General features: G+C 54.0%; 1 protein-coding gene and 1 long non-coding RNA gene across 2 annotated transcripts in view; one reads left to right on the forward strand and one right to left on the reverse strand.

The window, feature by feature from the left end:
• LOC121270389 (Y+L amino acid transporter 2-like) overlaps positions 1-6,174 on the forward strand; it is a 57,134-nt gene extending 50,960 nt beyond the window's left edge. Inside the window, exon 9 of the mRNA XM_041175692.1 lies at positions 5,673-6,174. Coding sequence (XP_041031626.1) covers positions 5,673-5,770 — 98 coding nt within the window. The 3' untranslated portion in view covers positions 5,771-6,174. The remainder of the gene's footprint in view (positions 1-5,672) is intronic.
• LOC121270390 lies at positions 439-6,282 on the reverse strand. Its single transcript, XR_005941519.1, has 3 exons — positions 6,154-6,282; positions 2,340-2,604; positions 439-814 (listed from the first exon to the last, which is right to left on the reverse strand). It is a non-coding gene; the product is annotated as an uncharacterized LOC121270390 (long non-coding RNA).
• Positions 6,283-12,208: the final 5,926 nt, after the last annotated feature.

Raw genomic sequence — 12,208 nt, forward strand, 5'->3', positions numbered from 1 at the left:
CAGGTTTATGCAGTTATATAGTGATTTTTACAGGTTTATGCAGTTATTTAGTGATTTTTACAGGTTTATGCTGTTATATAGTGATTTTTACAGCTTTATGCAGTTATATAGTGATTTTTACAGGTTTATGCTGTTATATAGTGATTTTTACAGGTTTATGCTGTTATAAAGTGATTTTTACAGGTTTATGCAGTTATATAGTGATTTTTACAGTTCTGTGCAGTTATGTAGTGATTTTTACAGTTCTGTGCAGTTATGTAGTGATTTTTACAGTTCTGTGCAGTTATGTAGTGATTTTTACAGCTCTGTGCAGTTATACAGTGATTTTTACAGCTTTATGCTGTTATATAGTGATTTTTACAGCTCTGTGCAGTTATACAGTGATTTTTACAGGTTTATGCTGTTATATAGTGATTTTTACAGCTCTGTGCAGTTATACAGTTATTTTATACAGCTCTGTGCTGTTATGTAGAGCTTTTGGATCTCGTACAATGTCAATGAAAACCACTTATAACTAACTAGATAAATTGGACCAGGTTGAGAGTCATTATGTGAATGACTAAAAACTTGATCAATGAGGTAATTTTCAGGACCGACTTAGAACCACTGAATCTTGCAGCACAGGCGGAGGCCATTTGGCCTGTCAAGCCCATTCTAGCTGTTTGAAAGAGCCCAATTTTGTCCTCCGTTCCCAGCATAACAGTCCCAATTCGAGTCCTCGGGCACATGTTCACCCTCCTTTTCATTTATATTTATTGTTCCGATCGTAGCAGAGACCGATAACTTCGAAAGTGCAACTTGAGCTTCAAAGTTACTGAGATGAATGAAAAACAGAACGCCATTAAATTAACATTATTTTCATTCCGTGGGCAACTTTATACTTTGAATTACTGAACCTAACGTGCCCCTTTCTACTTTTAAGGCCGACCAAAAAGCCCAATTTTCTTATGTTGCTCAGTATCTTAAGCAGACGTCTGGTTCTCCCTGAACTGATCCAAAGTGATTCTCAGCTCCCAAGCATTTTACTTCTGTCCTGCTCCTTTCCCGATACTATCTTCCTCAGGGCTGGTTTCCCTGGGGATTCTGCCTCTAACTCCAGCTAGGCAAATCCTCCAGCTTTGTTTGAACCCCCTCGTGAGCTTGGCTATCAAACTGAGCGCGAGCTCCCGGCCCCATCCCACACGGTGAATGATAGAATCAACGTTTTCTCCGGTCAAGGCACGGACCTGAGTAACTCTAGCTTGTCCTTGCTCGCCACCTCTCAGTTGGCTACAGACCACCTGAGACCAGAACCTGGCAGCGGCTTTCTCTCTGATATTTCTGGGTTCATAGGGAAGCCTGTAGCCTGATCTCAAAATGGCCTCCTCTATCCCCTTCTCCGTGGCAACGGGAAACACACTAGGCTCACTTCACCCAGCAGCAATGTTAATCAGCTATCTCTGATCACAACGGCCCTTTCATCTTAGAAACAAAGGAAGGGACAGCTTCCATCACAACTATTGACAACGTGGTAACAATAGTCCCTTCCTGACTCTTAGGAGACTTAGCGTCTTCGCATTGTGGACTTAGAAACAGCTGTCATTGTCCCCCAAGTGTAAATATCTGGCACCTTCCTTCCATAACACAATCGGAGCCCCTTTGGTCTTTAATAACTAAACTATCCAAGCTTTGTGATCAGGCAAACGCCTGCGTAGTTCACATGATCCCTTTCATTTACCCGAAATTTGAGAGATACAGTCCCAAACCATACGCTCTTATCAATCTAAAGATAGTGTCCTAAAACGTAGGAACAAAGAACATAGAAGCAGGAGTAGGCCATTCAGCCCCTCGAGCCTGCTTCGCCATTCAATAGGATCGTTTTTTTGTTTATCCATTGGGGGTGGTGGTTGGGGGGGGTCTTGAGCGGGGTGGCGGGGGCGGGGGTGGTGGATGGCGGGTGGCTTCCCTGGCTGGGCCCAGCATTTATTGCCCATCCCTAGCTGCCCTTGAGAAGGTGGTGGTGAGTTGCCTTCTTGAACCGCTGCAGTCCCTGTGGTGTAGGTGCACCCGCAGCGCTGTTAGGGAGGGAGCCTTTGTGGTGGCTGCCCCAAGCTTTAGTGCGTCCCTCAGCACGTCCCAAGGCCCGGACCTTGGAATGTATGAAATTTTCTCTCGCCACTTTGTCAGGCAATGTAGTCTAAATCGTAACAAAGCTCTCTTTTCCCACGTTCGCCCTCTTGCTTTTTGCCTCTTATTCTAGGCCCAGCTGCCCCCTCTAGTTACCAAACCAAATGCCAGTTAGAAAACAGGGCAAATCAGGGGAAACAGTACAGGGTTTTGTGCGGCCTAGATTAAATCACCTCTCAATCTTCTCTGTTCTGAGCAGAACAATCCCGGCTTCTCCACGCTGGATTCCCTCATCCCTGCTCACCCTCATCCACACCCTCTTGGAGGCCTCGACCTGCTCCTTAAAGTGTGTGGGGCCCAGCGCTGGAGAGGCAGCCTGATCAGAGGTTTGCAAAGCTCCAGCATTATCCTCCTCGCTGTTGTGTGCAGCGCTCTCCTCGCCAAGCCAATTCGCCCCACAGGCTTGTTTCTCAACACGTACGGTCACTCCGAAGTGATCTGAGGGAGGAGAGAGAGGGAGGTCGTGACAGACATCGGGCCCAGGCTGCCCCCACCCACAAGCAACTGAAGGCACGGCTGCCAACGGCGGGGTGATGGGAGGTCAGGAAGGACGCTCAAGAGAAGAGGCCGGAATTGGAGGAGCGCAGAGATCTCGGAGGATTGTAGGGGGCTGGAGGAGGTTACAGAGATAGGGCAGGGTGTAGGGGCTGGAGGAGGTTACAGAGGTAGGGAGGGGTGTAGGGGCTGGAGGCGGTTACAGAGATAGGGAGGGATGTAGGATTTGGAGGAAGTTACAGAGATAGGGAGAGGTGTGGGGGCTGGAGGAGGTTACAGAGATAGGGAAGTGTGTAGAGGCTGGAGGAGGTTACAGAGATAAGGAGGGGTGTAGGGGTTGGAGGAGGTTACAGAGATAGGGAGGGATGTAGGGGTTGGAGGAAGTTACAGAGATTGGGAGGGTTGTAGGGGCTGGAGGGGGTTACAGAGATAGGGAGGGTTGTAGGGGCTGGAGGAGGTTACAGAGATTGGGAGGGTTGTAGGGGCTGGAGGAGGTTATAGAGATGGGGAGGGGTGTACGTGCTGGAGGAGGTTACAGAGATAGGGAGGGTTGTAGGGGCTGGAGAGGGTTACAGAGATAGGGAGGGTTGTAGGGGCTGGAGGAGGTTACAGAGATAGGGCAGGGTGTAGGGGCTGGAGGAGGTTACAGAGGTAGGGAGGGGTGTAGGGGCTGGAGGTGGTTACAGAGATAGGGCGGGGTGTAGGGGCTGGAGGAGGTTGCAGAGATAGGGAGGGATGTAGGATTTGGAGGAAGTTACAGAGATAGGGAGAGGTGTGGGGGCTGGAGGAGGTTACAGAGATAGGGAAGTGTGTAGAGGCTGGAGGAGGTTACAGAGATAAGGAGGGGTGTAGGGGTTGGAGGAGGTTACAGAGATAGGGAGGGATGTAGGGGTTGGAGGAAGTTACAGAGATTGGGAGGGTTGTAGGGGCTGGAGGGGGTTACAGAGATAGGGAGGGTTGTAGGGGCTGGAGGAGGTTACAGAGATTGGGAGGGTTGTAGGGGCTGGAGGAGGTTATAGAGATGGGGAGGGGTGTACGTGCTGGAGGAGGTTACAGAGATAGGGAGGGTTGTAGGGGCTGGAGGGGGTTACAGAGATAGGGAGGGTTGTAGGGGCTGGAGGAGGTTACAGAGATTGGGAGGGTTGTAGGGGGCTGGAGGAGGTTACAGAGATAGGGAGGTGTGTAGGGGCTGGAGGAGGTTACAGAGATAGGGAGGGGTGTAGGGGCTGGAGGAGGTTACAGAGATAGGGAGGGGTGTAGGGGCTGGAGGAGGTTACAGAGATAAGGAGGGGTGTAGGGGCTGGAGGAGGTTACAGAGATAGGGAGGGGTGTGGAGGTTTCAGGAGGTTACAGAAATAGGGCAGGGTGTAGGGGTTGGAGGAGGTTACAGAGATAGGGAGGAGTGTAGAGGCTGGAGGAGGTTACAGAGATAAGGAGGGGTGTAGGGGTTGGAGGAGGTTACAGAGATAGGGAGGGGTGTAGGGGCTGCAGGGGGTTACGGAGATAGGGAGGGGTGTAGGGGCTGGAGGAGGTTACAGAGATAGGGAGGGTTGTAGAGGCTGGAGGAGGTTACAGAGATAAGGAGGGGTGTAGGGGTTGGAGGAGGTTACAGAGATAGGGAGGGTTGTAGAGGCTGGAGGAGGTTACAGAGATAAGGAGGGGTGTAGGGGTTGGAGGAGGTTACAGAGAAAGGGAGGGATTTGGAAACACGGATTAGAATTTTGAAATCGAGGCCTTGCTTGACTGGGAACCAATGTAGTTCACTGAGCACAGGGGAATGGGAGCTGGTGTGAGTTAGGACATGGAGCAGCAGAATTTTGGATGAACTGTAGTTTATTAAAGGTGGATTAGGGGAGAGCAGCCAGGAATGCGTCGGAATCATTGAGTCAAGAAGGGAAAGCAAAGTAACAGATGGTACTGATAGTAAGGGGCTCATGGATCGATGCCCACAGTTTTGAGGGACCAGTTTGTATGGAAACTCTTAAACCAACCCAAACAGAGATCTAGGTTCAATCACTTTGGCTAGGGTGACTCTGTGAGTGGCGCTCGGTGTTCTCAGGGTCATGCGTCCAAACCCCAGCGCTGGGATCCCACACTCGAGACTGATACGTCCAGAGACAGCACTAAGGGGGAGTGCTGCAGTGTCTGAAGTGCGATCCATCGGGTAGGAATGGGATTGGGTCCTTTGGGATTGTGGACCGTGGGAGTGAATGGGAAGGAGGTCGTGTCCATTGGGATTGTGGACAATGGGCATGAACGGGAACGGTTTCATGTCCATTGGGATTGTGGACTGTGGGAGTGAACGGGAATGGGATTGGGTCCATTGGGATTGTGGATAGTGGGAGTGAACGGGAATGGGATTGGGTCCTTTGGGATTGTGTACAGTGGGAGTGAACGGGAATGGGATTGGGTCCTTTGGGATTGTGTACAGTGGGAGTGAACGGGAATGGGATTGGGCCCTTTGGGATTGTGGACAGTGGGAGTGAATGGGAAGGGGATTGTGTCCATTGGGATTGTGGACTGTGGGAGTGAACGGGAAGGGGTTTGGATCCATTGGGATTGTGGACAGTGGGAGTGAACAGGAAGGGGATTGGGTCCATTGCAATTGTGGACAGTGGGAGTGAACGGGAAGGGGTTTGTGTCCATTGGGATTGTGGACAGTGGGAGTGAATGGGAATGGGTTCAGGTCCATTGGGATTGTGTACAGTGGGAGTGAACAGGAAAGGGTTCGGGTCCATTGGGATTGTAGACAGTGGGAGTGAACGGGAAGGGGTTTGTGTCCATTGGGATTGTGGACAGTGGGAATGAACGGGAAGGAGTTTGTGTCCATTGGGATTGTGGACAGTGGGAATGAATGGGAAGGGGTTTGTGTCCATTGGGATTGTGGACAGTGGGAGTGAACGGGAAAGGGTTCGGCTGCATTGGGATCTCCTGGAGTCCTGTGTCGTTGAATGTGTAAATGCAATGAGCTGGTCGTTTTAACACCCGTTGCCTTTCTCTATCTCCCGCAGCCTCCTTTACAAGGTACACTCAGTTGCTCTGCTACTGCGTCCTGACTGAGATGGACATCGAGGAGGAGGAGAAGTTGCAGGAGAGGAAATCAGACTGAATTGAAGACCAGGCCAGATCCTGGGCCATCGATTCCTCCCCCTCACCTCCCCCACACTTTGCCCGGTTGTCATTGGCAACGACTGGAGCGGTGCAGACGAGCGGAGACGTGGCTGAGGCCTGCAGGATAGGCTTTCATCCCTGGCCCACCCAATGGGACGCAGGCGGACTAAATAATCACCAAAGACAGATTTGAAGGCATTAAAATTGATGTTTTAGGAGCCGCGTGCACTGTACGTAGTGAAACTTTTTTACACTGATGTCCCGTCGAATGTGCGGGCGGATACACTGGACGGGCTGTGCCCTCTGACCCCTTCCACCGTGTTCACTGGGCTTGCAGATGTAGCCAATGGAAGAGCTGGACACTGGGCGCGTCGCACTTACCCAATCGGATTTCTTGACGTTGAGAGGTTGGCTGAAGAAATGGAAAGACGTGATTGGCTGCTCCCTTTGAGGCTCAGCGAGGTTTCTTCGGCGTCTGCGTTGAACCAGGAGCGTTCAGAGAGCCCCAGGAGGAGGCCGTTCAGCCCATCCCACCTGCTTCAGCTTCCACACTTCTCCGTGAGAAGTGCAACATGGCCTCCACCTCAACCATTCCCCAAATCCCAGCCAGTCAACAGCTCTCAGGGAGAGGCAATTTCCCCCAAATTCTCTCTTCACTCTCCTGGGAAGACATGGGGGAAACTACCTCCCCTGGTCTCCCCACCCCCTCTCCCCACCCCTCTACCTCCTCTCCTCCCCACCCCCTCTCCCCACCCCTCTACCTCCCCTCCTCTCCCCACCCCCTCTACCTCCCCTCCTCTCCCCACCCCCTCTCCCCACCCCCTCTACCTCCCTCCTCTCCCCACCCCCTCTCCCTCAACCCTCTACCTTCCTCATCTCCCCACCCCCTCTCCCCACCCCTCTACCTCCTCTCCTCCCCACCCCCTCCCTCACCCCTCTACCTCCCCTCCTCTCCCCACCCCCTCTCCCCACCCCTCTACCTCCCCTCCTCTCCCCACCCCCTCTCCCCACCCCTCTACCTCCTCTCCTCCCCACCCCCTCCCTCACCCCTCTACCTCCCCTCCTCTCCCCACCCCCTCCCTCACCCCTCTACCTCCCCTCCTCTCCCCACCCCCTCTCCCCACCCCTCTACCTCCTCTCCTCCCCACCCCCTCCCTCACCCCTCTACCTCCCCTCCTCTCCCCACCCCCTCTCCCCACCCCTCTACCTCCCCTCCTCTCCCCACCCCCTCTCCCCACCCCTCTACCTCCTCTCCTCCCCACCCCCTCCCTCACCCTCTACCTCCCCTCCTCTCCCCACCCCCTCTCCCCACCCCTCTACCTCCCTCGTCGCCCCACCCCCTCTCCCCACCCACTCTTCTACCTCCCCTGGTCTCCTCACACCCCCTCTCTCACCCATCTACCTCCCCTCCTCTCCCCACCCCTCTACCTCCCCTCCTCTCCCCACCCCCTCTCCCCACCCCTCTACCTCCCCTCCTCTCCCCACCCCCTCTCCCCACCCCTCTACCTCCTCTCCTCCCCACCCCCTCCCTCACCCCTCTACCTCCCCTCCTCTCCCCACCCCCTCTCCCCACCCCTCTACCTCCCTCGTCGCCCCACCCCCTCTCCCCACCCACTCTTCTACCTCCCCTGGTCTCCTCACACCCCCCTCTCTCACCCATCTACCTCCCCTCCTCTCCCCACCCCCTCTACCTCCCCTCCTCTCCCCACCCCCTCTCCCCACCCCTCTACCTCCCCTCCTCTCCCCACCCCCTCTCCCTCAACCCTCTACCTTCCTCATCTCCCCACCCCCTCTCCCCACCCCTCTACCTCCCTCGTCGCCCCACCCCCTCTCCCCACCCCTCTACCTCCCTCGTCGCCCCACCCCCTCTCCCCACCCACTCTTCTACCTCCCCTGGTCTCCTCACACCCCCTCTCTCACCCCTCTACCTCCCCTCCTCTCCCCACCCCCTCTCCCCACCCCTCTACCTCCCTCATCTCCCCACCCCCTCTCCCCACCCCTTTACCTCCCTCATCTCCCCACCCCCTCTCCCTCACCCTCTACCTCCTCTCCCCACCCCCTCTCCCCACCCACTCTTCTACCTCCCCTGGTCTCCTCACACCCCCTCTCTCACCCATCTACCTCCCCTCCTCTCCCCACCCCCTCTCCCCACCCCTCTACCTCCCTCATCTCCCCACCCCCTCTCCCCACCCCTTTACCTCCCTCATCTCCCCACCCCCTCTCCCTCACCCTCTACCTCCTCTCCCCACCCCCTCTCCCCACCCCTCTACCTCCCCTCCTCTCCCCACCCCCTCTCCCCACCCCTCTACCTCCCTCATCTCCCCACCCCCTCTCCCCACCCCTTTACCTCCCTCATCTCCCCACCCCCTCTCCCTCACCCTCTACCTCCTCTCCCCACCCCCTCTCCCCACCCCTCTACCTCCCTCGTCTCCCCACCCCCTCTCCCCAACCCTCTACCTCCCTCGCTGCCCCACCCCCTCTCCTCACCCATCACCAGCAAGACTCTCCTCGCCGAAACAACATTGAACTCTGACTGACCACATCCTGTGTTTACTTAACCACGTCGAAGGTTTGTCAGCTAACGGAGGACACCTTAGCAGCAGAATACTGTACTACACAGCGTGCTGTCTGTACCAAACAGTGTATCAGTTGACTGACAGTGTACAATGGCAGAAGACATCCACTGATCTAATATTAAATCATTTGAAATGCGGGTTTAACAATGAGGGAAGATGTGGGAAGTCTCTCTTTCTCTTTCTCTCTCTCTCTCTTTCTCTTTCTCTCTCATATCAGTTATAAGAGGTGTCTTTCACAACAGGGAACGGGCTGGCTTGTGTAGAACGAACTACAGGTTCTGCCTTGCTATTTGTCTTTACAGAATCACACAGAGCAGAAGAGGCCCTTCGGCCCATCGAGTCTGCACCGACACGTGAGAAACACCTGACCTACCTACCTAATCCCATTTACCAGCACTTGGCCCCATAGCCTTGAATGTTATGAAGTGCCAAGTGCTCATCCAGGTGCTTTTTAAAGGATGTGAGGCTAACCCTCCTCCACCACCCTCCCAGGCAGTGCATTCCAGACCCTCACCACCCTCTGGGTAAAAAAGCTTTTCCTCACATCCCCTCTAAACCTCCTGCCCTTCACCTTGAACTTATGTCCCCTCGTGACTGACCCTTCAACTAAGCTGCTCCCTATCCACCTTGTCCATGCCCCTCATAATCTTGTACACCTCGATCAGGTCGCCCCTCAGTCTTCTCTGCTCCAATGAAAACAACCCAAGTCTATCCAACCTCTCTTCGTAACTTAAATGTTTCATCCCAGGCAACATCCTGGTGAATCTCCTCTGCTCCCCCTCCAGTGCAGTCACATCCTTCCTATAATGTGGCGACCAGAACTGCACACAGTACTCCAGCTGTGGCCTCACCAAGGTTCTATACAACTCCAACATGACCTCCCTACTTTTGTAATCTAGGCCTCGATTGATAAAGGCAAGTGTCCCCTGTGCCTTTTTCACCACCCCACTAAAATGCCTCTCCGCCTTCAGAGATCTATGGACACGCACGCCAAGGTCCCGTTGTCCCTCAGAAATTTCTAGTGTCTTGCAGAGGATTCATATTAGCACAGACATTCAACAGAGAAACAGACCATTCAGCCCAACCCTGCTGGTGTTTATGCTTCACTCCCGCCTCCTCCCATCATTCCTCGTCTAAATCTACCATCGTCACCCTCTAGCCCCTTCTCCCTCTCGTGTTTTATCCAGCTTCCCCCTCCAATACATCGGTACCGTTCATCTCAACCCCCTCCCCCTCCACATTCTCCCCACTCCTCTGAGTTAAAGAAGTTCCTCTCGAATTCCCTATCGGATTTCTTGGTGACTATCTCCTATTGATGGCCTCTAGGCCCCACAAGGGGAAGCATTCTCTCTGTATCCGCGCGATTACAAAAACTTTAATCACTTTCACACCTCGATTCGGATGCCACTCCACCACTAACCCCCCCACCCCCCAAACCACCTCTGCAGTTTTTCAAGAGAGTAGTGGTCTGGCCTGTACACCCTTTTGTAATACGTCTACCCCAGGCATTGCATCATAGGCAGTTTACAGTACAGACAGAGGCCACTTGGCCCATCGTGTCTGCCCTGGCTAGAAAATAAGCCCCCCCCCACCCAGCCTAATCCCACTGGAGAGAACGGAGGGAGGCTACAAAGTGACATTGGTAGGTGAAGTGAGTGGGTAAAGATCCGGCAGGCGGACTATAATGTGGGCAAGTGTGAAATTGTCCATTTTGGCAGGAAGAATAAGAAGGAGGCACATTATCTAAATGGTGAGAGGCTGCAGAGCTCTGTGACGCAGAGGGATCTGGGTGTCCTAGTGCATGAATCAGGAAAGGCTCGTATGCAGGTACAGCAGGTAATTAGGGAAAGCTAAGAGAATGTGATCATTCATTGTGAGGGGAATTGAATACAAAAGTGGGGAGGTTATGCTTCAGTTATACAGGGCACTGGAGAGACCACATCTGGAGTACAGTGTACAGTACTGGTCTCCTTATTGAAGGAAGGATGTCAATGTGTGGGAGGCAGTTCAGAGAAGGTTTATCAGATAATACCTGGAATGGGTGGGTTGTCTTATGGGGAAAGGTTGGACAGGTTAGGCTTGTATCCGCTGGAGTTTAGAAGAGTAAGAGGTGACTTGATTGAAACATGTTAGATCCTGAGGGGAGTTGACAGGGTGGATGCGGAGCGAATGTTTCCTCTTGTGGGAGAATCTAGAACGAGGGGGGTCACTGTTTAAAAATAAGGGGTCACCCATTTAGGACAGAGATGAGGAGAAATTTTTTCTCTGAGGGTGGTGAGTCTTTGGAACTCTCTTCCTCAAAAGGCAGTGGAAGCAGAGACTTTGAATATTTTTAAGGCCGACGGAGAGAGATTCTTCATTAACAAGGTGGGAGGGGGTGAGAGGTTATTGGGGGTGGGTGGGAATGTGGAGTTGAGGTTACATTCAGATCAGCCATGATCTTATTGAATGGGGGAGCAGGATCAAGGGGCTGAATGGCCTCCTCCTGCTCCTTGTTCATGTGTTGCTCCATAGCCCTGCAGGTTATGCTATGTGAGGTGCATATCCAGGTGCCTTTTCTAGTAGCCTCTTTGTAAATCTTCCCTGCACCCTCTCCAGCGCCTCGACACCCCTTTTATAATATAGCGAGCAGGAGAAGATGGAGCACTCTAAGTGTGGTCTAAGCAAGCTACCCTATAGCTTCAGCATATTTCAATTCTGTTCCTACAGGAATAAAGCTTGGTGCTCGCTTTGCTAGTTTGTGGTGGTCTCGCTAACCTGTGCCACAATTTTTTGGTGATTGGTGTATTTGTAGTCGGAGATCTCTGCCTTCCTCTACCCCACCGAGACTTGCACGATCCAAGTAATATGTGACCTCCCTATTCTTTGTATCAGAATGTACATCCTCACAGTTATCAGTGAGCAACTGCGTTTGCCAATCCTCTTACAGACGTCATGGCTTTGAGTCTGAACAGACTTGAGCTCTACAATTCAGGGCTGATACTCCAGTGTCAGTTCTGAGGGAGCGCCGCACTGTCGGAGTGTCAGTGCTAAGGGAGAGCCGCACTGTCGGTGGGTCAGTAATGAGGGAGCACTGCATAGTCAGAGGGTCACTACTGAGAGGGAGCCGCACTGTGGGAGGGTCAGTGCTGAGGGAGCACTGCCCTGTGGGAGGGTCAGCTCTGAGGGAGCGCCGCATTATTGGAGGGTCAGCTCTGAGGGAGCGCCGCGCTGTCGGAGGGTCAGTGTTGAGGGGGAGCCGCACTGTTGGAGGGCCAGCGCTGAGGGAGAACCGCACTGTCGGAGGGTCAGTGCTGAGGGAGAGCCGCACTGTCGGAGGGTCAACACTTAGGGAGCACCGTGCTGTCAGAGGGTCAACACTCAGGGAGCACCGCACTGTGGGAGGGTCAGTACTGAGGGAGCGCTGCCCTGTGGGAGGGTCAGCTCTGAGGGAGCGCCGCATTATTGGAGGGTCAGCTCTGAGGGAGCGCCGCGCTGTCGGAGGGTCAGTGTTGAGGGGGAGCCGCACTGTGGGAGGGTCAGTGCTGAGGGAGCACTGCCCTGTGGGAGGGTCAGCTCTGAGGGAGCGCCGCATTATTGGAGGGTCAGCTCTGAGGGAGCGCCGCGCTGTCGGAGGGTCAGTGTTGAGGGGGAGCCGCACTGTCGGAGGGTCAGTGCTGAGGGAGAGCCGCACTGTCGGAGGGTCAGTGCTGAGAGAGAGCCGCACTGTCGGAGGGTCAGTGCTGAGGGAGAACCGCACTGTCGGAGGGTCAACACTTAAGGAGCACCGTGCTGTCGGAGTGTCAACACTCAGGGAGCACCGCACTGTGGGAGGGTCAGTACTGAGGGAGCGCTGCCCTGTGGGAGGGTCAGCTCTGAGG

The sequence above is a fragment of the Carcharodon carcharias genome, chromosome 27 (assembly GCF_017639515.1).
Source record: "Carcharodon carcharias isolate sCarCar2 chromosome 27, sCarCar2.pri, whole genome shotgun sequence".
NCBI lineage: Eukaryota > Metazoa > Chordata > Chondrichthyes > Lamniformes > Lamnidae > Carcharodon > Carcharodon carcharias.